The sequence below is a fragment of the Balaenoptera musculus genome, chromosome 9 (assembly GCF_009873245.2).
Source record: "Balaenoptera musculus isolate JJ_BM4_2016_0621 chromosome 9, mBalMus1.pri.v3, whole genome shotgun sequence".
NCBI classification, from domain to species: Eukaryota; Metazoa; Chordata; class Mammalia; order Artiodactyla; family Balaenopteridae; genus Balaenoptera; species Balaenoptera musculus.
This window is the reverse complement of record NC_045793.1, coordinates 57,297,030-57,321,794: the sequence shown is the minus strand read 5'-3', so window position 1 is coordinate 57,321,794 and position 24,765 is coordinate 57,297,030. Positions and strand designations below refer to the sequence as shown.

Sequence of the window (24,765 nt, the reverse complement as noted above, 5' to 3'; positions counted from 1 at the left end):
TGGAATTTAACTTAAAGAGCAATTTCTTTAGCAACATCTATGACAGCAGTGTCTTCTCCCCCACCGCCTGATGGACTCTGAGGGACCACGTCTGTCCTGGTCCTTATTTTATCCCCAGCATTTGCACTATGCTAAGCACACCATAAGCGTTGGAATAATCATTATATCCTAGAAAGGATTTCAGCGCATCAGGAATGGAAGAAAGCAAAACAATCCCAGGCCAAACGGAAGTGAGCTGCCTGGGCGAGGTTGTCGTACTGGGTTGGTGGTAAAGAACAGGAATCCCCAGGCGAACCCTGGGAACCGCGGGTGAACGCGGGCGCCTGCCTCTCCTCCGAGGCGGTAGGTGGCGCCGTGGCCGGGCGTGGCCCCCGAGTCGGCGCGGCGCCGCTCTCTGGACGGGGTGGGGAGTTGGCAGAAGGACTTGCGGCGGGTCCGCTTCGGCCGGCGCTCTGGCCTGGTCTACCCCAGCGGCTGACTGAGCGCTCAGTGCGGCACCATGGGGAAGCGGGACAATAGGGTGGTGAGTACCCGGTGGGGAAAGCAATGCGGCGGCGCGAGGCACGGCGGCAGGAGAGCGGGACCCCTCGCTGTTCCTGGCTGGGCCTGAGAGTCAGCGGCGGTGCTCGGATCTCGAGCCAGGAGACCCAGCTCCTCCTCCCCGCTCCGGCCCCAGACGCGCGTGCGCCGCGCACGAAGTTGGCGCCTTCGGCTCCCCCACTCTCTTTTCTCTTCTCTCTAGTCTCTCTTTTCTCTACACCCCGTCAACCGTGCCGCACCCTTTGGCAGTGCTCTCTGGCATCCTTCCCTTCCGCACTCGGGCCAGCAGTGCCCAGTTTCTAGAGCCCTGGCGTCCCCTGTACCCTCCTGTAAATAAGTCCGAAGTCTGAGGCCCGTGGAGGTGCCGGGACTCTCCCCCTACGCACCGCGACCGGGATCGCGCACCCAGGTGGGACGGAGGCCATGGACGTGGTCCCTCCACCCGGGGGCCTGCAGGGCGCCCAGTTCTAGCAGGAGTCGGGCTCGCATCTGAGAACCAGGATCAAAGCATTTGGCTTCGGGCCCCAGTGCCCAGCACTGCCTGGCACCTAGTAGGCTCTGTAAAGGAACGAATGGCCTGGTAATGTTGACTCTGGAGTCAGGCCCAGACTGGAATGTCAGTTCTGGTCCCTCGGGAGTTGGGGGACCTAGAATAAGTTGCTTTTCTTCTTTGAGCCTCAGTTTCTTCATCTGTAAGAGGGGATCAGTGTTGCCCATAACTTTGCAGAATAGTTGAGAGTGCAAAAGGCAAGGTGGCCGGGCGAGTGCTTGGCATGAAGGTTATTCTAGTGAATGAGATCAAAGAGATGCAGAAGTAACTAATTGCAGAAAGAGTAAGAAATATCTGTAAGTAAGAAATTCGAGGTTCTGAGGGCATTTTGACAGGCGGAGATGGGAGGAAGGCATTCTAGGTGGCTACTAGCTTGGTGTGGACAGCCCAGGTTATGAATCAGATTGAATGGGCAGTAAACAGAAGGGATTAGCAGTAAGCTTAGGTTTCAGCCTTACATTTCCCAGGCTTGGCTATGATAGAGTTTTAAACCACTGAGCAGCAAAATGAAAAAAATAAATGCCATTGAAGCTAATGTACTAAATTTAATGAACTAGCTTTTCAAAAATTAAACGATTATTTCCTTTGCGGTTAGGGAGTAGGGGGAGATGGGGCGAGGTACTAAAAGAGCTTCACTTTTATGAAATATTTCCTGTCTTCATAATCAAAGATGTCTAGGAACCACAGTGGTGAACTTTGATTACAAGGTTGAGGAATGTTCTTTTCTCTTGCTTTCCTGGCTGTAAGTCAGACCTTGTGGTATTCTGATTCTCATAGAGTTGAAATGGTGTTCTCCTGGAGCATCCTTAGGCTTAAGGTGTTAAGAGTGTTTGGGCTCTTTAATGACCTTAGGCCTTAAATGCTTAGAAATTACCGGACCTTGGGTACAGTTTTCATGCAGAGGCCTAAGATGTTTTGTTTTACTGGCAAAAGGTGTTGGTTTACATATACTTCTAAAGCATTTGAAAAAGTTTCCAAATTAGTTTCATTTACTAGAGCATTGTGGTAATTCTGAGCTCTACTTATTACTTGGTATGTTGTCTTGGCCCATGGTGGTTCTGGTAACATTTTATATGCACTTCAAAGGTTGTGGAAAGGAAAACAGGAAATTAAGATGTAGAAGACACAGATCTTCTAATTCAGTCTCCTCATTGCAATGGAGGAGGAGATGGAACTGTTTAAACTGGGACAAAAAAAAACCTTGGGTCATCTGATAACTTAGTTTACTATTTCATAACTCTTGATTTTAAGTACAATGAACATGTGCCTCTGAAAATAATGGCTTTTTTTTTCTTTTTACATTGATGATAAAAATCATGGTTTTAGAGATGACAGAATTGGTTTCTAAAATGCCATAAATTTCAGGTTGAAGTTTTTGTAAAAATAGGCTTTACTTTTTAGAGCTGTTTTGGTCTCAAGGCAAAATTGAGCAGAACGTACAGGAGTTCCCATATGCTCCCTGCCCATAGACATGCTCAGCTTTCCCTACTTTCAACTCCCACACCTGAGGGGAACATTTGTTACAGTCAGTGAGCCTACATTGACACATCATTTTCACCTGAAGTCCTTAGTTTACATTAGGGCTCACTCTTGGTATTGTACGTTCTTGAACAGCTTTTATTTTTTTTTCACTGAACATTTTAATTCTTGAGATTTGTAAAGGGCTCTTTAATTCGTGATGGCCACCCTTTGTGCCCATTGTTTTCCAGAAGTTTCCTTCGTGTTCTTTTCTGTTACTAAAACAGATGTATCCTCTAGATAAAAATAGGTAATCAAAGTAACAAATGAAATTCTGCACATTTTGTCCTTAGCAGTTTCACTGCATTGCTCTTTTCCTAGCTTCCCACTTATATATTCCCTTGAGCTCAATTTGCCATCCTAAGTTTCAAAGACAAATTGTTTTCTGTTACCCAAACTCAGGCAGCAGTTTGGAGCCACAGACAGTTCTAGTTACATATGAGTATGAGTGTTTGCTTTAAAAGGGCAAGGGCACTTTAAAGTGATTAAGTCATAGGCATCTTAAGAAATTGCAGTTTCTTTATTTTGATTGATGCCCAGCCACCCACCGCCTAATGTTAGAGCATTATTTTTCACACTTACACATAATAAGTGAAAGAGCTTTACCTTTGTGAAATACTTTTTTTGTTTTTAAAACCTTTCTGTTGTGCATAGTAAAAGGAGCACTGTTGCTTAGTAATTATGAGCACAGACTTTTGCAAGGAGCTTGTAAGATGCGCTTCATAAATATTGCTATTATAATTGAAATAAATAATGGAGATATTTAGAGCGGTTGAATTTTTCTCATTTTGTTTACTATTAATATTATGGCAGTGTTTGCATGTAGTATTTTTATTTTTGTTTTATAAAGGTAATGAGTTATTTTTAAATTTTTTCTCCAGTGTATGAAATTATGAAAGTAGACGTCTTCCTTTACATTTTGGTGCACATGCACCAAAAACTTTTTTAAAATTTATAGCTATTTATTAAAATGGTATTTTTTTTTTTTTTCGACTTGCTTTTGCTTTTCACCTGAGAAATTTTGGACATCTTCTTTTTAATGGCTACATAATATTTCCTTTTGGGAATATAATGTATTAAATGAATCTCAAATTGACGGCTATTTGGGTATTTTCAGTTTTTCCTATTTTAGTGATAACAGTTTTAACATCCTTGTATATATTTACAACTTTGAAAATAAACAGTTTTTACAGTTTTAAACTTAAAATATTTTACTATTAAGTACTGCTAAAATTATGACATGATACCAAAGAAATGAGAAGGTGATAGATATTATAGTTTTTAAAGTAATGATCTTAGCTTGCACATTGTGCTTGCTTTTGGTTATGATGATTGTCAGTGTCATTGGTTGGGCCAACAACTGCTCTGTTGTGGCCTCTGTTGGTTGTCATTTCCACATGAACTGATTGAAATTCTCAGTAGAGACAGCTGAATGAAATATTTGAGGGCATAACATTTGATATAAAAAATAGGACTTTATGCCTCGGTCTTAAACGTTGCATTTGATATCCACATGTAACCCTGATTCTGTCAACATCTCTGACCTTAGGAGCTCTAGCATTCATTCCTGCTAGTAAGAAAATTATATTAAAGGTTTAACTTTTTCATCTCAAGTAAGTAGGTGGTATCCAATTGAATGGAAGTAGTTCTCGGTATGTGTTGTTTATAGTGGTTTTATATTGTATATTATATTACTCTGCCAGAGTAATCTAGAAATATATAACATATTTGTTATGAAGGTGGGCAATTTTGTCATCTTTAAAGATATTGTTAAATAAAATGCAACAGATGCATTGTACCCTTTCACTTCTTTTCAAATGTTAGGTATTAGGTTTAAAATCAACCTTGGTAATAGTCATTTTCAACCAAAATTCTTTTTATTTATAAAGTAGAAGAGTTTTTATAAATGTTGACTTGAATTAAATTTGGAAAGCTGAATCATAGGGTCAAGAGGTTGAGACTGAATTAAAGACCAGATTTTGTATGTTCTAAAGTGAATTCTATTTAATAAAGCAACACCTCTTTGCTAGACACTGTCATTAACAAAGAAATATTCTGCTTTATTTTGTCTCAGTGTATTTTGGGGGAAAGTGTCTAAAAATGTGTTTTACTGCTATAGTAAGTGTAGTATACAGAGCATAATATAATTTCTGTGGTTTTTTTATTGTTCAAAAATATGTATAACATAAAGTTCACCATTTTAAGTGTATAGTTAAGTGACATTAAGTACATTCACAATGTTGTACAACTATCACCACTATCCATTTCCAGAACTTTTTCATCATCTCATACAAGAAGCTCTGTACCCATTACACAATAACTCCCAGCCCCTGGTAAACTCTGTTTTCTGTCTCTGTGAATTTAGTTATTCTAGGTACCCCAAATAAGCTGAATCATACAATATTTGTCCTTTGGTGTCTGCCTTATTTCACTTAGTATGTTTCCAAGGTTCATCTGTGTTGGAGCATGTGTCAGAATTTCACTCTTTTCTAAGGCCGAATAATATTCCATTGTATGTATATATCACATTTTGTGTATCCATTCTTCCATAGATGGACATTTGGGTTGTTTCCACCTTTTGGCTGTTGTGAATAATGCTGCTATGAACATGGGTATACACATATCTGTTTGAGCCCCTGCTTTCAATTCTTTTTCAATCCTACTTAGAGGTGGAGTTTCTGTTTAACTTTTTGAGGAATCATCAAGCTTTTCCAAAACAGCTGCACCATTTTTTATTCTCACCTGCAATGCTTAACTGTTCCAGTTTCTTCACATCCTTGACAACACTTGTTATTTTCTGTTTTTGATAGTAGCCATTCTAACTAGGGTGAGGTGGCATCTCGTTGTTTTGATTTGCATTTCCCTAATGACTAGTGACATTGAGTTTCTTTTCATATGCATATTAAGACATTTGTACATCTTCTTTGGAGGAACGTCTAAGTCCTTAGCACATTTTTGAATTGGGTTGTTTGGGGGTTTTGTTGTTGAGTTGTAGGATTTCTTTATGCATTCTGGATATTAACCCTTGTCAGATACATGATTTGCAAATATTTTCTTCCATTCTGTGGATTGTCTTTTCCGTCTTTTGATAATGTTCTTTGATGAACAAATGTTTTTAATTTTGATGAAGTCTTGTTTATCTATTTTTTCTTTTGTTGCCTTGCATGATTTAATTTTTGATGTTAACAATTCGAGTATAAAATTGCTCTCAGCATGGCACAGTATTTCCTGAGATAGAAGTTATAGTAGAATAAGCAATGAATTTAGAGTTAGGTCTTCTTTAACTTCTTTGGAATCGAGTTTCTTCATTTACCATTGTGCATAATATTATTACCCTCTGAGCTTTATTGGGCTTCAGGAGAAAGCACTATAAAGCCATCTTAGAGTAAGAGAGAGGTGTCATTATTATTTTCGTCAAATCTCTGGTAAAAACACACTTTCTGTGAAATAGCAGTATTACTTATCTCCCAAAGTTATGAGGCTTAATAGAGCATTAAATCTACTTTTTGTAATGAAAAGTTGGTTAGTCAGATTGTTCATGCTTAGTTGGACATAGTATGCATTTATAATAAAGATTGCTTTATGAGTATACAAATGTACTTTTGTGTTTTCAGTGGTTATTTTAATGGAGTTAATTTTTGTTTTTTCCTCAAGGCCTATATGAACCCAATAGCAATGGCCAGATCAAGGGGTCCAGTCCAGTCTTCAGGTCCAACGATCCAAGATTATCTGAATCGACCAAGGCCTACCTGGTATTTGTGAAACAATTTACCTATATATAAGGTTTTCATAAATTTTTTAAAGGTTATTTTTACAACTTTTATTGATTGCCAAGCAATTGCAAGATACATAATTTTTTGAAGTGGTATTTGATATGTGCTTTGTTTTGAATGTATAAAACACATGCATGACTGTAAAGCAAACATTTGAGAACCCCCCACCCGATACAGCTAAAGCACTGCCAGAGAATCTTTTATACCAAGCACATCTTTATGTCTTAAAAGAGACCTTAACCTTGAAGTGTTCTAAGCTATTTAAAATGGTAGGTTTGAATAATTTCGCCCTTCTTCGGGGTGTAACTAGGTGTTGAGACAGATGACTTTAGACCTTGTTTCTAGTTTTATCTGCTGGCTTTTCAAAGAGTTAGGATTTCCCATTGTAAAAGTTTTGTTTTAAATTTTTTGTTTGTTTTGCCCTTGTTGAGTGGCTCTGATTTTTTGTAAATAAAGTATCATAGCACTTACATTATTGTTTTTTAGTATGTCTTATTATTAAATACCCATACTCCTGAGGTAACATAAGGCAAGCTTCAGAGTTGTTAACTTTGGACTCCTTCTAAGGGCCCCTGATAGCTGGGCAACTACAGTTGAAAGTTGTATTTACATACAACAGGGAATCCTTCCTTTGGGTTAAATAGGAAGTAAGGTGTGTCTGCCTCTTAGAATGTTCTTGAGTGCTATTGTTTATTGTTGCAGCATACCAAAAAATAAATCATCTCAAAACAAAGTATATTTTATCTTTAAAATTGGGGAGACAGGATGAATTTTAAAGGGGAAGTGCCTAAGCTAGTGGATTACATGTATGGTCAGAGGTCCCCAAGACAACCCTCAGGTTGGGTAATTGCTAGAAGGACTCATAGATAGTCGTACTCGTGGGCAAGATTTATTATAGTGAAAGGATACCAGCCATAGTCAGCAAAGGAAAAAAGTGCATGGGTTGAAGTCCAGGGGAGACTGGACGCAGGCTTCCAAGGCTGCTTCTGTGGAGTCCTACAGGATGGATTTCATTTCCTTAGCAATGAGTTGTGATAACACATGTGAGGTGTTGCCAACCAGTGTGATTCAGTGTGTCCAGCTTTTTTATTGGCGACTGATCAGCCTCTGCCTGTCAGGTGCCAAAATTCCAGGCTTCCAGGAGGAATGAAGGTGTTCATATAAACTATATTATTTGTGTAGACAGGCACAGTAAGCCACTCTTATCGGGGCGGGGGGGAACCAAAATCTAAGTTCCCAGATACCAGCCAGGGCTACTCTTCTTAAAAGCAGGTACGTTGTAAAATGGGTGATTTAGTAATAGACTATAGTAATTCAGTCATATAGATCTTAACTCACCCTAACACTGAAACTACTAGCTTTGTGACCTTAGGCAGATTTTCTTCCCTTCCTCAAGCTTCAGCTTCTTTATCTCTAAAATGGGGGTAATAATACTACCTTTTCTCACAGGATTGTTGTGAGGATTAAAGGAAGATGTATTTAGAACAGTGCCTATTGTATGGAAGTGCTCAAATGTTTGGTGTGTTAGTTCTTATAATCTGTGTTTAGAAGGGAAGTGACTAGTGTTATCTGATAGGCTTTATTATGATAATTGATTTACAAGGACGTGAACAAAGAAATTTAAAATGTAGCAGCACTGGAACTAGAATGGATATTTATTAGGATATTAAGAAAGATTTATTTATGAACTTTTTGTTGCCTTGTTTGTAAGCATCCATCTCGAATTTGAATTGCTTGAAAACTTACTTGTACATTCTATTTTTTTAAGGGAAGAAGTGAAAGAACAACTAGAAAAGAAAAAGAAAGGCTCCAAGGCATTGGCTGAATTTGAAGAAAAAATGAATGAGGTTTGTAAATTGTGCCTTTAAAAAAAATAATCTTTTTTCTTATAATAAAAAAAATGAAATCATTTTTTTTTTTTTTTTAATAAACCAAGAGTTTGGGCCTACCTCTTTAGGTTAAGGGTGCTCTGTATTGTAGAAGTGTTTTTGTTATATTGAATACGGTTTGTGTATGTTTGATTTCTTAAGAAAAGAAATAGAGAAAAGCCATCTTACAGTAATTTAAATCATCTTAAGTTTTCTAAATGTTAGGTTCTTCCCTTCACTCCCCTTATCCCCAGGCCCCCATCTTACCCTGGGATTTCCATGGTGATGTTTGCTTGTTTTGATTACAAACATATATGTAGTATTTCAGCCACAGTATAGATTAATTCAACTTTTACTGTCTAGAAAGAGAATCTAACCACTGTTGTTAAAAAGAAAAAAGTTCTCAGCCTCAGTAATAATACCTACTCTTCCTTTCAATATACAGTAACGAACTCCCACGTCATAATATCCTTTTTGAAAGGAGCTCGTAGAGGCTCCTTTGGTGACAGGGTAAAGGATTCTGGCACCTGCAGTATCTTTTGACTGTAATTAGAGGCTGCGATGAGAGCGAGGTAGTAGAGGATGGAAGGAAGAAAGTAGTGGCTGTCTCTATATATTTAGGTATATTAGAAGGGGATAGGTAGCCTCTGATGTGTTTATAACTTTTCTGCAGAACTGGAAGAAAGAACTAGAAAAACACAGGGAGAAATTATTAAGTGGAAGTGAGAGCTCATCCAGAAAAAGACAGGTAATGCCATTTTTAGTTTATTGCTATTCTTAATCTCAGAGTTGCGTTTTCATAATAATGCTGTGTACTAGTATTAGATACATTTGAAAACACCACCTTATTTAGATTTGTACTTGTATTTGTTTGCTTTTAGAGAAAGAAAAAAGAAAAGAAGAAATCTGGTAGGGTGAGCAAAAGTTTTCCATTTTTCTAAATGTTATAATCAAGAACCTACAAAAAAAGTAAGAATAATTGATATAACCTGTACGCTAACTCTAGATAAGTCAAGGAGGTCCTTTGGTGGTTACGGGTGGTTTTGTTCTATTAGTGATAATAAAAGAGAGGTGCCAACCTCCTTATAACCTAGTTACTCCTTCATTACTATTAAAGAGGGAAAATTGACTACTGTTGCTACATCTGTTGTTACCTTGTGTGTGTGTATGTCTGTGTATGTGAGGGAATGTGAGATTTGACATTTTAGTACTTAAGTCATGAATATGGCATCTGTTTCTCAGACACTAGATTAATTTTGTTAAGTATTTGAAAGACTTAGTAAAAGAAAAAAATTCCTGCATCTCACAAGCTTTAATTGTTTTGTGCTTGGTCAAGTATTCATCTTCTTCATCAAGCTCTGATTCTTCCAGCAGTTCTTCAGATTCTGAAGATGAGGTAATGTTTGCCTGTAATGATTCATGAAATAATATCTCTGATATCTTTAATGACAGGTGGAAACCCATTATGAAATATCTGTTGAAAATGTTTACTTCCAGTTTTTGATTAATCATCCATAACTGAGAGCGCTGATATGAATAAATAACTAGGTATTTAAATATTGGTAAATGTGTTTTTTAGATTCCTAAATTTGTCTTGTTCATTTAAAAATATTAGTAGAAGAAATGGATTTAAAAATCAAAAATTCTATTTTAGCTAAGAATTACATGTGACTCATCACTTAACATTTTTTAATAAAGCAAAGTGATGTAAGTTACATTTTAAATATTAATTATTAAGTAAAACATATTTACAAGCTGGTCCTTTCATTAAGTTTTGTTCATTGATAAAGTTTTGATGTTAATAAAATGCAACGATTATATTTTTGAAACAGAAAGCAAATATTTCTGAAATGTTTTATGTAGGATAAGAGACAAGGAAAAAGAAAAAAGAAAAAGAAGAGCCGTTCACATAAATCTTCTGAAAGTTCCATGTCAGAAACTGAATCAGACAGTAAGGTAAAATCATTTAAATGAGCAATAATTTGGATAGCAGACATTTAATTAGGTTCTTCTTTTAGTTCTTCCTGTCTTAAATTGCTCTCAGTTTAGAAATGTGATACTGTTTTTGTACTTTGATGCTCTGTGTCACTTAATTGATGTACTTAATATTGTACATAGGGCATTTAATTGTTCTCTAAGTACTTTGACATATAGGTCTCCACGTCTCAACATTTTTATGACAGCTTTATGATAAAGCATGGCAGACATTATTTTTCCCATCTACATAAAAAATTTGTAGTGCAGATGAAAACATCTTGCTTAAATTCATACAGATAGTGTTAGAATTGGAAGTTGAATCTATCTTCTAATATCTGATTCAGTGTCCTTTTTACTGTACTGTACCTAAATCTGTTCTGTACTATCCAGAATTGTCAGATGCAGTTAATTCTCAAACATTAGTGGTCATAAGAAATACATGCAGGTTATAATAAAAATGTGGATTCCTGGGCCCTGTCTCCAGAGTCTGATTTAGTGAGTCTGATTAGGATCAGAAGTCTACATTTTAAACAAATGGTCCCTATGATTCTGATGCAGTGCTGTCCATGGGCCACAATTTGACGAGCACTGTCCTGGGGTCCCAGGAGAACAAAGCAACTATTTATATATGGTTTTATGGCAGATATCTACTTGCCCTACTGAGACTTCTTTTGATAAAATGCCTGGCTATATAAAGTATTCAGTAGATGTTGGTTTTGTTTTTTAAAGCCAAAGAGCCAGTCTAATGATACTGATAGCTAACGTTTATAGAATGCCTGCTATAGATTGAGCCCAGTTCTAAGCACTTGACTTGTTAACTCAGTCCTCTCAACACCCCTATGAAGTAGTTTTTTGTATATCCCACTTTATGGATAAGGAAGGCTCAGAGGTTAACAGCTAGCACTGAGGGATTCAAAAGTAGAAATTCTTGCTTCCCCACTTTATAAGGAAGAGTAGGGAAATCAGATTGATGTCTGAGCATGGTGTGAATTACAACTTCAGTGCATATGATCACTACAGGTAAAAATAAGCAATAAAGTCTTATTTTAAAATAAACCCTGTGGTTATACAGATAACGTCCGTTGTTTTAGGTGTACAGAGATTTGATATACAGCCAGATAAATGAAGTCTCATTTCCTCATAAGCACATATATACACAACCTGTATTTCTCCCATATTTTCAGAATAAAATTCTGGAAGTAAACTTTTTTCAGTCATAGAGTAAATCATTTTTTTGGTATTTTTGTTCCTTCTGTCATAGTGCTGTATCTTTCACATTTAAGATTGATATATATATATATTTTTTATTTGTTTAGGATAGTTTAAAAAAGAAAAAGAAGTCAAAGGATGCAACTGAGAAAGAAAAGGTAATTTATACTTTACAATGCCTTAAGATACTTCATTTACTTCAAGAATTGCTTCAAAAAATTAACATTAAAGCATTCCCCTTTTTACCTTAAAAGATTTCTTTTGCTTATTGGGTTCGTTATTGAAGGTAAAAGATCAGAAGAAGCTTCCTGCAGAGAATTTGAATTTGTGTAGATAAATGTATTATCTCAGTTTAAAATTCAAAATAATGAAGATTTTAAACATTTCCTTTGTTTCCTCAAGTCATTTTAAAGAAGGTCCTTTTAATGAAAGAACATGGACTTCTGTTTCAAATTGAGTGTACCATAGCTAAATTTGAAAACTTTTTTCTACTGTAAGTAGATGTTTTATCTTCATTTATAGCTTATCTATACTTAATGCTTAATTTATCCCTACCTAAGTTTCTGGTTTATATTTTTAGATCTTTCTGATTATTAAAAATAAAAGCCTAAAGAAAGCAACTACTAATAAAAGGAAAATAAAGACCAGTGTCACTGTATTTTATTCAGTCTTTTTGTATCATTTCTTAAAAATTGAGGTGAAATTCACATAATATGCTATTAACCGTCTTTAAATTACAGTTTGGTGGTATTTAGTGTATGTACAGTGTTGGGCGTTGTTCACCTCTGTAGTTTCAAAATTTTTTCATCATTCCATTGAAAACAACCCATAGTCATTAAGTAATCAGTTTCCTTCTTCCCTCCCCACTCCCAATCTCGTGATAGCCTCTAATCTGCTTTATGTCTCTATGGATTTGTGTATTCTCGATATATCATATAAAGGCAGTCATACTATATGTGACCTTTTGTGACTGGCTTCTTTCACTTAGTATAATGTTTTCGAGGTTCATTCAAGTTGTAGCATGTATCAGTACTTCATTCCTTTTTATGAATGCATATAATATTCCATTGTATGTATATACCACAGTTTGTTTATCCATTCATTCATTGATGGACATTTGAGTTGTTTGTACCTTTTGGCTAATGTGAATAATGCTGCTTTAAATATGCATGTTTCTGTATGGACGTATATTTTCATTTCTCTGGGGTATATACCTAGAAGTGTTGTTTTTTTTTTTTTTAAATCAGTTTGCAAATAAAAATCCATTAACACACTAAAAAAAGAAACCATATTGACAAAGTTGGTTTAATTAATTCCAAGGATTCAAGGATAAGAAATTTATTAATATAACTTGCCATATTAACTGGTCAAAGGAAAGAAACCGTGTGATTATTTTAATAGTTGCCAATAGGGTGTGATATAATTTCAACAGAACTTCCTGATTTTTCAAAACCATTATAAAATAAGAATAATTGGTTACTTTCATGTTTTAAAAAAATTGTAAAACTAAAAACTGTCAATTTACAGACATGAAATACTATAACAACTGCACTGTGATTTTTGAAGTAATTCGAGATATACAAAGTATAGAGTAATATACACATATATAAAAAATAACCCATATGCATACCAACTAGAGTTAACAGATGGTTTAAATTTTGTCATATTTGCTTCAGGTCTTGTTTTATGGGGGAAAAAAAAAGTCCCAAGCACTTTCTCCTTCCTTAGAGACAGCTGTTTCTGAAATTACTGTACCTCCTTCCCATCCATATTTATACACTTTTATTAACATAAGTATGTGTTCAGAAATAACAGAGTATTTTGTATTTTTAGAAGGGTGTCACCATGTTTCCTCTGAAGCTTGTTTTTTTCTCTCAAAATTAGTGTTGACATTTATCCTTGTTGATACTCTCAAGTTTGTTTCTTTTGCTTACAATATTCCGTTATTTTAACTCACCACAATTTGTATCTCCATTCTCCTGTTTGTGGACATCTAGGTTATTTTCATTCTTCAGTAATGCAAACAGTGCTGCAATGGCTATTTGTTATCCATTTCTCCTTTTCCTTAAGTTGTCATTAATTTTCTGAGGTATACCTGGGAGTATAACTTCTAGGTCCTAGGATATACATACGTTTCACTTGTCTACATTTTGCTTACCAAAGTGCTTGTTATTAATTTACATTCCTACTAGTAATGTATGACAGTACCCTTGTTCCTCATACATACTTGTCACACTGTGAGACCTCCCTTTTTGCCAGTTCAGTGTGTAGAGATGTTTGAGCCCCTTTATTTGATTATTAGCCGTTCAGATTTCATTTTCTGTGAATTGCCTATTCATGGTCTTTGCCCATTTTTCTGTTTGATTGTTATTAATCTTTCTGATTCAGAGGAGTTATATACTTTGGATGCTAATCTTTCAGAGAGGTAGTTAACATCTTTTGGTCTATGGCTTCTGTTAATCCTGTTTAGTGTGTTTGTTATAATCTTACATGGTTTTAATTTTCAGTTATATGTATCAGTCATTAGTTTTATTTTATTTATTTATTTATTTATTTTAATTTATTTATGTTTGGATGCTTTGGGTCTTCGTTGCTGCGTGTGGGCCTCTCCCTAGTTGCAGTGAGTGGGGGCTACTCTTCGTTGTGGTGAACGGGCTTCTCATTGCGGCGGCCTCTCCCGCTGCGGAGCACGGGCTCTAGGCACGTGCGCTCAGTAGTTGTGGCTCGCAGGCTCCAGAGCACAGGCTCAGTAGCTGTGGCACACCGGTTCAGCTGCTCCGCGGCATGTGGGATCCTCCCGGACCAGGGCTCGAACCCGTGTCCCCTGCACTGGCAGGTGGATTCCCAACCACTGCGCCACCAGGGAAGCCCCAGTCATTAGTTTTAGCTCCATTTTTATTTTAAATTGTTCTGAAAGTGCTAGGCAATGGAATACCTAATTAGAAAATATAGTGGAAGAAAATATTTCATTTATGATAGTAACAAAAAACATATAAGAAAATCTTAAAGAAGTGAGCAGGACTTATTTGAAGAAAACTAACAGATCTATTCAGAAACGTGAAAATTTAATAAATGTTCCTGGGTATGACTTGCCCTGCTAGAAGTTAAAACATTTTTCATATGCTTTGATGAAAACAATGTTGTATGATCCAGGAATAGAAAAACAATGGAACAGTGTAGAGTCCAGGTAAAAATTTGTAAGTATTTGTGGAATTTAATACATGATAGAGGGGGCATTTCTTGGACCAAAATGACTAGCCATTTGGAAAATATAAAGTTGAGCACTCCTTAAGGCCAAATAAATTCCAGATAAGTGAAAATTTTAAATGTATGAAAATGCAACTAGAGAAAGACATGGGTGAGAATAACATTGGGATGGGAAAGGCCTTTACCTCAAATCTCATGAACTTTTGACCACGTAATTCAAATTCTGAATGGCAAAAAAGACATATAGGTTATAAAAAATAAGCTATGAACAAAGTATAAATATAATGAACAGACTAAGAAATACTACTAGGAATACATAAGACAAAAACTTGATCTTCAGTAATTAAGGGAAAGAGAATACCTCACATACACATAAAAATAGGTAAAATACATGTTGAGGCAATTTTTAAAGAAAATATGAACTATATTCTAATAATCTGAGATTGATATGGCTGATAAAAGAATCTGATGAAGAGGCTTTTTGGTGAAGTGTGATTCATGAATGAAATAAGAAACAATTTTGAGGGTTATGGGAGAGAGTGAGAAAATCATTTGGATGAAGGCTGCTTTGGTCTTTGATTTAGTCATTATTGTTAGATAAAGATTTTGCCCTCACGTACCCTTTACTATATTTCAACTTTGTTTTTAATAGCGAGGAACTCATATGCCTGCCCTCCAGAAGGAGATGGGTTAAGTAAATTGTGGTATCTACTTTCAGTGGTATATACTTTCAGTGAATGTTAAAGGCAGCCAGAAATGATGGTGTAGTTGGCATGGAAAGATACTGTTGGGTGAGAAGAGTGGGTTCCAAACAAGTATTTATGTAAAATTGTACATACACAGAGATGTTTCCCAAAATCCCTGTAGTGGGATTTTGGTGAATTTTCTTAAAATGAACATTTATAATTTCTACCAAAATAATAAAGCTGTTTGCAGAAACAAATCACCTGTAATCTACCACATATATCATCACTGTTAATTTCTTTTCTTCATTTTTAAATTTATTTATTTTATTTTATTTTTTGGCTGCGTTGGGTCTTCGTTGCTGCACGCAGGCTTTTCTCTGGTTGCGGCGAGCGGGGGCTACTCTTCGTTGTGGTGGACAGGCTTCTCATTGTGGTGGCTTCTCTTGTTGGGAGCACGGACTGTAGGTGCACGGGCTTCAGTAGTTGTGGCACACGGGCTCAGTAGCTGTGGCTCGTGGGCTCTAGAGTGCAGGCTCAGTAGCTGTGGCACATGGGCTTAGTTGCTCCGCAGCACGTAGGATCTTCCCGGACCAGGGCTCGAACCCGTGTCCCCTGCATTGGCAGGCAGATCCTCAACCACTGCACCACCAGGGAAATTCCCAGAATGTTTTATTTCTTTTTTTTTTTTTTTTTTTTTTTTTGTGTTTTTTTTTTTTTCTTTTTTTTTTTTTTTTTTTTTTATTCACACACACACACACTGTATTTTATTTTTACAAGACATAAATAGACTGACACCAAGCATTGTACATGGATGACCACAACAAAAGCAACAATGATTGCAATTACCAAACATGAAACACACTCATACTATGTCATAATATTGACATTCAGTCCAGTAATCCTCCACTGTAACAGCTCCTTTACTTTGCAGTGAAAATTGATTTGTATATTCTTTGCCTCTGAGTCCTTGTGGGATTTTTTTTTTTTTTTAAATTCAGACAGAAAGTCACAAAAATTATACTCATCCTCATTAGTTCACTCAGTCCCATGTAATTAATTTTTTTTTTCATCTTGATCTTTTGTTAGCACTTTTATGAGTTCATCAGTTTTTCATTAGAGTTCTGAAAATGCTTATTCATTCAGTTCAGCAGTACAGTCAGTTACCAGAAACCTGTACTTGTCAGAGTCTTTTCCATGAATTTCTTGAAGATGAAACCCTTTTATAGGAACATATTTGCAAAATCATCAGAGTACACCCAGAACTGTCTGTAAATGACAAAAGACTTAAAAATGACCACGGTTAAAGATTTGATGAAAGTTCATAATAATGCAGTTGACAAGAAAATTAGTTATTTCTGAGCAGAATGTTTTATTTCTTAAAAAATGTTTTATTTCTTAAAATACGTATTTAAGCCCCTAAGTACTCCTCCCCAGAATTACACATTTTCTCATCATTAAATACTTAGAGATTAAGTTTTGTTTGTTTTGTATTTTAATGTGAATTTAATACTTTAAATGCACTAAGGGAACTACCGTGCAGAGACCTTTTTAGGCCATCACAAATAATTACCCATTGATTTTCTTTTCTGTAGCACTAGGCCTGTCTGATCCAACCCAGGGTAGAAACAAAAAGAGTTAAACTGCACAGGACCCAAATCTTATACCATATGTTTTCCTTAACTCTTTAAAACTTCATCATGTATAATTAAAGAAAATAAGGAGGATATTGCATCTAAATGGATGTATAGGTATTTCTTTTCAAGTTATTTAATAAAAGCATTGCTTTATTGGAATTAGAAACTGATTCCTGATAATTGTCACCAATTTTAGACGTTTCTAAAATGAAAATGGATAATTTTTGTGATAATTGGGAAAATTCTTAAATAGAACTTAAAAACGTAAAATTCGTGTGGCATAGTATTATATCTGAGTCAGCATACATGTATTTATTTTTCATAGGACATTAAAGGACTCAGCAAAAAAAGAAAGATGTATCCTGAAGATAAACCTTTATCATCTGAGTCCCTGTCAGAATCAGATTATACTGAGGAGGTAAGTCTATAATCAAATCCATTTTCTTTACTTTAAAATATTTAGTTATTTGATTTAATAAATATGAATTAGTAAAAAGAATTTTCATAAGATATTTGATTTACTCACTTTTCAAATATGTAAAAGAGATGCCATTTCAGAATAAGTTTTGTATTTTTACAGAAGATAGTAATATGGCTTTTATTTTGATAATCATATTCCCAGATACCTTTCCAATCTGAGATCTTTTATTTTTACCCTTCTAGTGTTTTCTTTTTACTACCATTTTGATGACATGAAAGATACTGTGTAGCATGTACCATATTAAAACCCAAGCATTCCCTTGTTTTTGTTTGGTGCTCCTCTTTAGGGAGTAGAAAGGTGATAAGGTGGAGCAGAAATGTTGACGTGACCTCAGTTTTCCTATCCATAAAATGAGGGAGTAGAATTAGGTCATCTGTACAGTCCTTTTCAGCTCTAATATCCCTGTCTTAGATTTTGTATTCTCTTGGAATTAGAGTCCATTCTTAGTTAATTTTAGGTTTAAAAGTTATCTTTGAAGTATTTCTCTGCTTGGACTTGATTTCCTCATTTGTAAAATAGGACCTCTTGTCCCCATTTGTAGCAATATTTTGTAATACTCCTTTAATGAAGTTTGTAGCTAATATAGGCTACCTATACACATTTTTATATTAGTATCCTCTAAAGAAATAAAAACGAATACAAGAGAATAATATATAATTTTATAAAATTATATTTCGATGCAGAAGTACTTGAGCCTAATAACACTAGAAGACATAAAATATTAAGCTGTGACAAAATTCACGCTGTAGCAGGTACGTTGACCTATGCCCTTCAAAAGCCATACAATAGCATTGTCACCAATGACATTTTCCAAAATGGTGGACAATTCCCAGTAAAGCTCTGAATGAAACAAAATACAGTCTTCCCTCTATTTATGTGATATAGCTGTTCTGGAACATTCACTGTACTGTCATCCTTCGATATCTGCAGGGAATTTGTTCCAGGACCCCTGGGGATACCAAAGTTCACAGGTGCTCAAGTCTCTTACATAAAATGGCGTAGTGTTTGCATCTAACCTATGCACATCCTCCCATACACTTTAAATTATCTCTAGAGTACATCTAATACCGAATACAATGTAAATGCTCTATAAATAGTTGCTGGCGTGTGACAGAGTCAAGTTTTGCTTTTTGAAACTTTCTGCAATTTTTTTTTCCCCAAATATTTTTGATCCGTGGTTGGTTGAATCCATGAGCGCTGAACCCACGGATATGGAGGGCCGACTGTATCTTAAAACCCAGTACAAGATACTCTGTGTTCATGTTGTAATAAACTTAGATTTTATATTATAATTGGGTCCATTATATGAATGTCAAGCAGGCTATTCTAAAGTTATTTCCGGGCTCCCTACATTGCCTGACGGCACTCCCTGTCCTGGCCCCACCCCCTCAGTCACTGAGATGACAAAAATAGCCACTAGAAACGATGATTGCATTCTCTAAGCTCTTTCTGGAGAGAGCTACCGCTCCTATTGAAAGTTAATAGTCTTTAATGCTTCTGTGTTCTATTCCTTCAGTCTACTTTAGTTTATTTGTGCTATTGTTAGTTACATTTTCATGTATTTAACATATAGTAACCTAGCAGATAAACCAAACAATTCAATATTTCGGCAATTTTTGTGCTTTAGTATTATGTTGTATTAATTATGTTTGTCTTAATATAAAATATGTTACATTTGGATTTAACATTAATACACATCAGCTTTAGCAACTTTGAATTTAATGTAAATCCAGTGTATCACACTTTAAAATATTGAAATAAAATGTTAATGGGGTAATAATTGTTACTTGAAAAGATTTTTATCAGTTCATTGATACTGAGTACACTATATATATAAAGCCACCATTTGTTAAACACCATAGGTAAGAGAAACACCTACTGTATTCCAGGCATTCCCCCTTGAGGGTGGATATTACCTACATATTACAAAGACGATGAAACTGAGGGTAATACATAGCAGAGGTAGGATTCAGAACTTGGTCTGTTTTATTTCAGAGCCCATGTTTTTTATCTACTGTACCTCACTGCTGTTTTTAGGTGCTGAAAGAAAATCTAAGAGAAGCCCTCTAGAGATTTAAAATTTTAATTTTCTTTCCTTTAAATGTTTTTCATTGAATCCTCATTGTGATATAATAGAGGTTTGAGGTACAGCAAGGCATTTAAAATGTTATTTGATTGTCAAAAAAAGTTTTTTTACATAAAGGTATATTAGTGAATGAAAAAAAATGCCTTGGGTATAAGTTACATATTTATCTTCTGTTCTCCACAAAAATTTTAATTTTGTAGATACGAGCAAAAAAGAAGAAAAGCAGTGAAGAACGAGAAAAAACAACAGCAAGTATCACTTATGTTTTTACATGGCAACAGTATAGCTGTTTTTGTTTAATATAAAATTAGTCATTGTAAAGCATGATTGCACTTACTAGAACTAAATAAATATTTATTGGGAAAGGTGTGGTGTTCAGCAGCTTCACTTAATGGGTTGGAGAAAATTAAGTTGACTCAGAAGAAAGGAAACATATCCTGGTAGCAGACATCTCTGTTTCATTTTCAGTATTTTACTGTTAGAAATGTAAGGTTAAACTGTTGTTTGACTTTCTTAAGCTGTAACAGGAAGTATGAGAGTAAAGTATGGTGATTCCCTCCATCTTCGATAGTAGATACTCCCAGATCTGCCAAACCTGGTAATAATAGAAAAAGGCTCATGAAGCACACGCTGCAATGAAAAATAAGCAGGAATGTGACAACATAAATGATTCACTAATAAAGATGATTCTTTCAATCATTTCTAAAGCCAGCTGTGCTATTATGCAGGTTGAGAAGTAGAGGAGAATAGGAAAGTGGAAGTGGTATCCAATGAGAAGCAGACCAACCTAGAGAAAGTCTGTAACAAATTATCAAGGAGAAATGCAGATCATATCAGCAAAGTAATTTAGGAGCACCCACATAAGTGTGGGCTATGGCCTTTGAAGGCATTTTCTTAGTGAGGAGGAGAAGAAAAATGAGAACAGCATCCTTTGTAGGTTTGAGAGTAACTACCCCTTCCCAGAATGTCCCTGGCTCTTAAAATGAGGGTCCTTCTCTGAGAAGGTTCACCTGATAATGTGTGATTCAGAAATAACATTTTATATGCTTCAAGACCAATGAGACATTTAAGAGACTTTTTTCCTGAGTGGGAAAATAATTTGGGTGAAGACTGCATCTTTGGTTCAGATTATTAAGACGTAAAGTTAATTTTGGATAATTCTAATTTATATTTGCATACTTTACTGTTTCATGCATTCAGCTAGCATGTATTTGTTAAGCTTCTCTATGCAGGCACTCTTCTGTCTTGGTAGAGCTGTTATAATGGAGTACGAGGTAGATAAGAGTGTGACAAATGAGAGGCTGACTCAGGGAGAGAAAGCCTCTTTGAGGACGTAAAATTAAGCTGAAATCTGATTTACAAAAAAGAGCTAACCATTAGAAGATGAAAGATAGAATATCCTAGACAGAGAGAAGAGCTCAGAACCTATGGTGGGAGTGAGCTTGATATGTTTGAAGAAGTGAAAAAAGGTAGGCTTGGCTTACACATAGTAGATAAAGAGGATAGCATATAATGAGGTCGGGAAATAAGCAGAGGCCATATCACAGAGCACACTATTTGGGTTTTAATCAAAGCAAACAGGTGACCTAAATCAACTTTACATTTTAAAAATATTTTGGCAGAAGTGATGACTGGACCTAAATGAGGAATGCTGTTGTTTGTATTACAGTGGTAGTGATGGAGATGGACTGGCATGATGGATTTGAGATATGTTTTGGCCTTAGGTGGTAGGACTTGCTTGGTGCTTCAGGGGTGGAGAGTGGAATTAAAGAGTAGAGTCAAAGATAGTTTAGATTGTTTGACTTAAACAAAATGATGAATTAGTGGTGCCATTCACTAAGATGGTTGAGAAAGGATTTGGAGGGAAAAATTAAGCATTTTTAATAACTAGCATGGTAGAGCTAGTAATAAGGCACTTGCAGTCTTGAGTTTAGAGCATAGGACTGGATATAAAGATTTGGTCTGTTAAGTGGTATTTAAAGCATGTTACTGGGAGAGCATGTGGAAAAGAAGGGAAGGAAGCCCACAAAGGTTGAGCAGAGGAAGAAGAGCCAGCAAACAAGGTCTTTGTGATAGAAGGAAAGCAGCAGAGTGAGGTGTCATGGAAGCCAAGAAGAAAAGTGTTTTAAGAACAGAGTGGCCAGCTGTCCTTTTATGAAAAAGTAACCTGTACCCAAAACTTACTTTTAAAAGCCCAGATATAAGATTTTTGACTCTCTAAAAGTCCCTGCGTACCTGGGCTCGTAATGAAAAGAACAGTGAAAGTTTGTTAGAGTCACAAAGTGGTAGGGGCCTTAGGGAAGGCGGGGGGGTGGAAAGTTCCAATAGATAAGGAGATGGAGAGGAAGTTTTATTTTTGCCACCCTTATATGGCTCTTGCCTTTTCTTTTTACTTTCTTCTACTGAATATCAACAACTAGTATATTATTTGATACTATATTTCCACATATCTGTTTCTAAAAGTTCTGCCTTCTCTTTTACATCAGAAAGTCAGGAGAGTCAGGGTTCAGCAGAATTCTAGCTTCCTTTGTCTAGTCACAGTATGACTACTTTTACTAGGCTTCAGTGGCATTTTCCTCTAAAAACCAAGCGTCCATTTTTCTAAGCTGAATATACTTTTCAACTGTACATCAGTATTTTGTACCAGATAGTTGTTAACTTAATAATTAAAGTAGCGCTACCAGTCTAAGCAGTACCTAATACCTGTTCCTATTTACTTAAAAGTAGCAGGTTTAATGTATTTGTTCTCTAAAAGCTATCATTTTACAAACAATCGTGTTTTGCTGTGGTATGACGATTCCTTTGCAATAACTAAAATTATTTCACCTTTAAAATTTTTATTTATTTATTTCTTTATAGCTGTGTTGGGTCTTCGTTTCTGTGCGAGGGCTTTCTCTAGTTGCGGCAAGTGGGGGCCACTTCTCATCGCGGTGCGCGGGCCTCCCACCATTGCGGCCTCCCCTGTTGCGGAGCACAGGCTCCAGACACGCAGGCTCAGTAGTTGTGGCTCACGGGCCCAGCCGCTCCGCGGCATGTGGGATCCTCCCAGACCAGGGCTCGAACCCGTGTCCCCTGCATTAGCAGGCAGATTCTCAACCACTGCGCCACCAGGGAAGCCCCTTCACCTTTAAAAATTAGATAACATGAAGTATAACAGTTGATACCATAATTCAGTTGAATTTATTTTCTACAGGAAATTTTGTTAGAAGCTACATTAATGTGCTACTGACTTAGAGTTTTCCTTATCTTTTGAAAATTGACAAGCACTCTCTTAGTCCTCATACAATATTATTGAGACTTTTCAAGAAATGTTTTCAGTAGCTTACTTGTTTGTGTGGATTGTTAGAAATAACTATACATAGTAGCTTAGAAGTACCATGGTGAAGTTGTTGTTTTTAATTTGCGTATTTTCATGTAGCTATGTCTAACATGGAACTATCTTTTCAGGAAAAAACAAAAAAGAAAAAGAAGCATAAGAAACACAGTAAGAAGAAGAAAAAGAAGGCTGCTAGTTCAAGTCCTGACTCACCATAACATTAAGAAGAATCAGGATTCACTTATAAAGAAAGTGCAATGTCTAAGGAAATTTCAACTGTGAAAATTATGACATATTTACTAAAATGCATGAATTTTCTTGTTTTTAGAATTATTCCTGGACTATCAGTAGCCACTCAGATGCCGCTGTGTGAAAGGGCCATAACTGTTGCCTGCTGCTTGAACATCTGTTTTTTTCTCTTCCAGTGCTTAATAACTTGGAGATAACACACCGCAGTCATACTAGTGGTTAAGATATTTGGGAATAAAGTTAATATTTTTGACTAGGAGTATCTAATGATAAATCAACAGAAACTGAATCTGGATACATCATTAAGATGTAATCAGAGATGACCAGATGACTCTAGTTAACATTTTTGAAGTAGGGATTACGTTGATGTTTCAAAATCCTTACTCTGTAGATAAGCGTATTTTAATTTTTTCCCCTTGTATACTTTTGTTTACCTGGGGAAGGAGCTTTTAGGGGTGGGGGTGGGGTTTGATATCACTTCAGCTAGCAGAATAGCGTGCCTTTATCCTCACACATCTTATTTTTGTGGACACAGTAGCCATGCTTCATGGGGAGGTCAGGGCCGGGTATGGCAGTCTTGCCCTTTACTGAGCTTAGTGACATCCTTGGACTCTGTCATATGCTACTTTGAGTGAACCAGAGAAATAGCCTTTTGCAGCATGAGAATGCCCCAAAAGCTCTGGGATTTACCTCCACTTCAATAATACTGAATGTTTTTTAGCATTAGAATGTGTTATAACATTTGAACTAATTTTGACTACACTTTGGCTTTGAAAAGGAATCATTTCAAATGACACTGGTACTTTTTGAACTTGATAGCTAAAGATTCTAAAATGCATGTTTTATACTGTTAGGTTTTAACCAGTCAGGAAAATTTTATGTAATCAGTGATAGTTCCTTTATTTTTTGTATGAGTTTTGTTTAGGCTGTAATGTTTAGCTTTTTATTAACTCCTTATTCTTGCTATTATAAATTCCTTACTGTGTTTAACAGCATACTTGCCAAGATATTTAGCATGTAAAAAGCAGGTTTTTTATTTCTTTTTTTTTAACAGCTTCATATTGAAGCTGAGACTTAACCATAAATAAGTTGAGTGACAGGCCTGGTATGCTGTGTCTTGTTACACAAAACTATTCCCAGAATCTTAGTAAATATAACGTTTTAAAGGTTTGTCTTTGTATATTCACAATGGATTATGACAAGTTAAATTTAAGTGAGAATTACATATTTGCTTTTCCTGTGTCATATTTTACTAAGATTTTGTGCCTCATGTCTCCTGCTGAATTGTTTACTAGTAATGTTAAAAAGAATTGATAAATCATTTTCACTTTACATTTTTATATAATCAGGTAACATGAAATATAATTTGATGTACAATTTTGCGTGTTACAGAGGGTGTGCTAATTATAGTGGTATATGCACAAAACATTTTGGCATGACAAGCTGAATAAATAGCTATTTTACTTAAAAATAGCTGTGTTCTTATCAGCTCCCTTTGAGTCGCAAGTTTTAAAGATTAAGGAACACTACCAGGTGTTAAGTGCTAGGTGGATAAGTCATGTCCCCAAGTTTTTAGCCATAAAATATAATACATTTCTTGGTAAATTTTCCTAAATTTTATGCTTAAAGCTTCATAATCTTTCCTAATAAAAGAAATCTATAAGCTCTTGA

At 35.8% G+C, this 24,765-nt stretch overlaps 1 protein-coding gene across 3 annotated transcripts; it reads left to right on the top strand.

Moving 5' to 3' along the window:
* The first annotated feature begins 396 nt into the window (after positions 1-396).
* On the top strand, positions 397-24,765 carry FAM133B (family with sequence similarity 133 member B). Of its 3 annotated transcripts, XM_036864418.1 has the most exons (12): positions 414-523; positions 6,263-6,360; positions 8,150-8,228; positions 8,923-8,997; positions 9,131-9,163; positions 9,586-9,645; positions 10,113-10,205; positions 11,543-11,593; positions 17,288-17,380; positions 19,333-19,405; positions 19,730-19,777; positions 22,977-24,765. In XM_036864418.1, exons 1-11 carry the CDS (start codon positions 500-502, stop codon positions 19,756-19,758), a joined length of 708 nt encoding a protein of 235 aa, XP_036720313.1. In that variant the 5' UTR covers positions 414-499; the 3' UTR covers positions 19,759-19,777; positions 22,977-24,765. The 3 variants fall into 3 exon arrangements, with proteins under 3 accessions (XP_036720312.1, XP_036720313.1, XP_036720314.1); XM_036864417.1 differs by lacking the exon at positions 19,333-19,405 and having other exon boundaries at positions 397-523; XM_036864419.1 differs by lacking the exons at positions 19,333-19,405; positions 22,977-24,765 and adding an exon at positions 18,127-18,195 and having other exon boundaries at positions 19,730-19,770.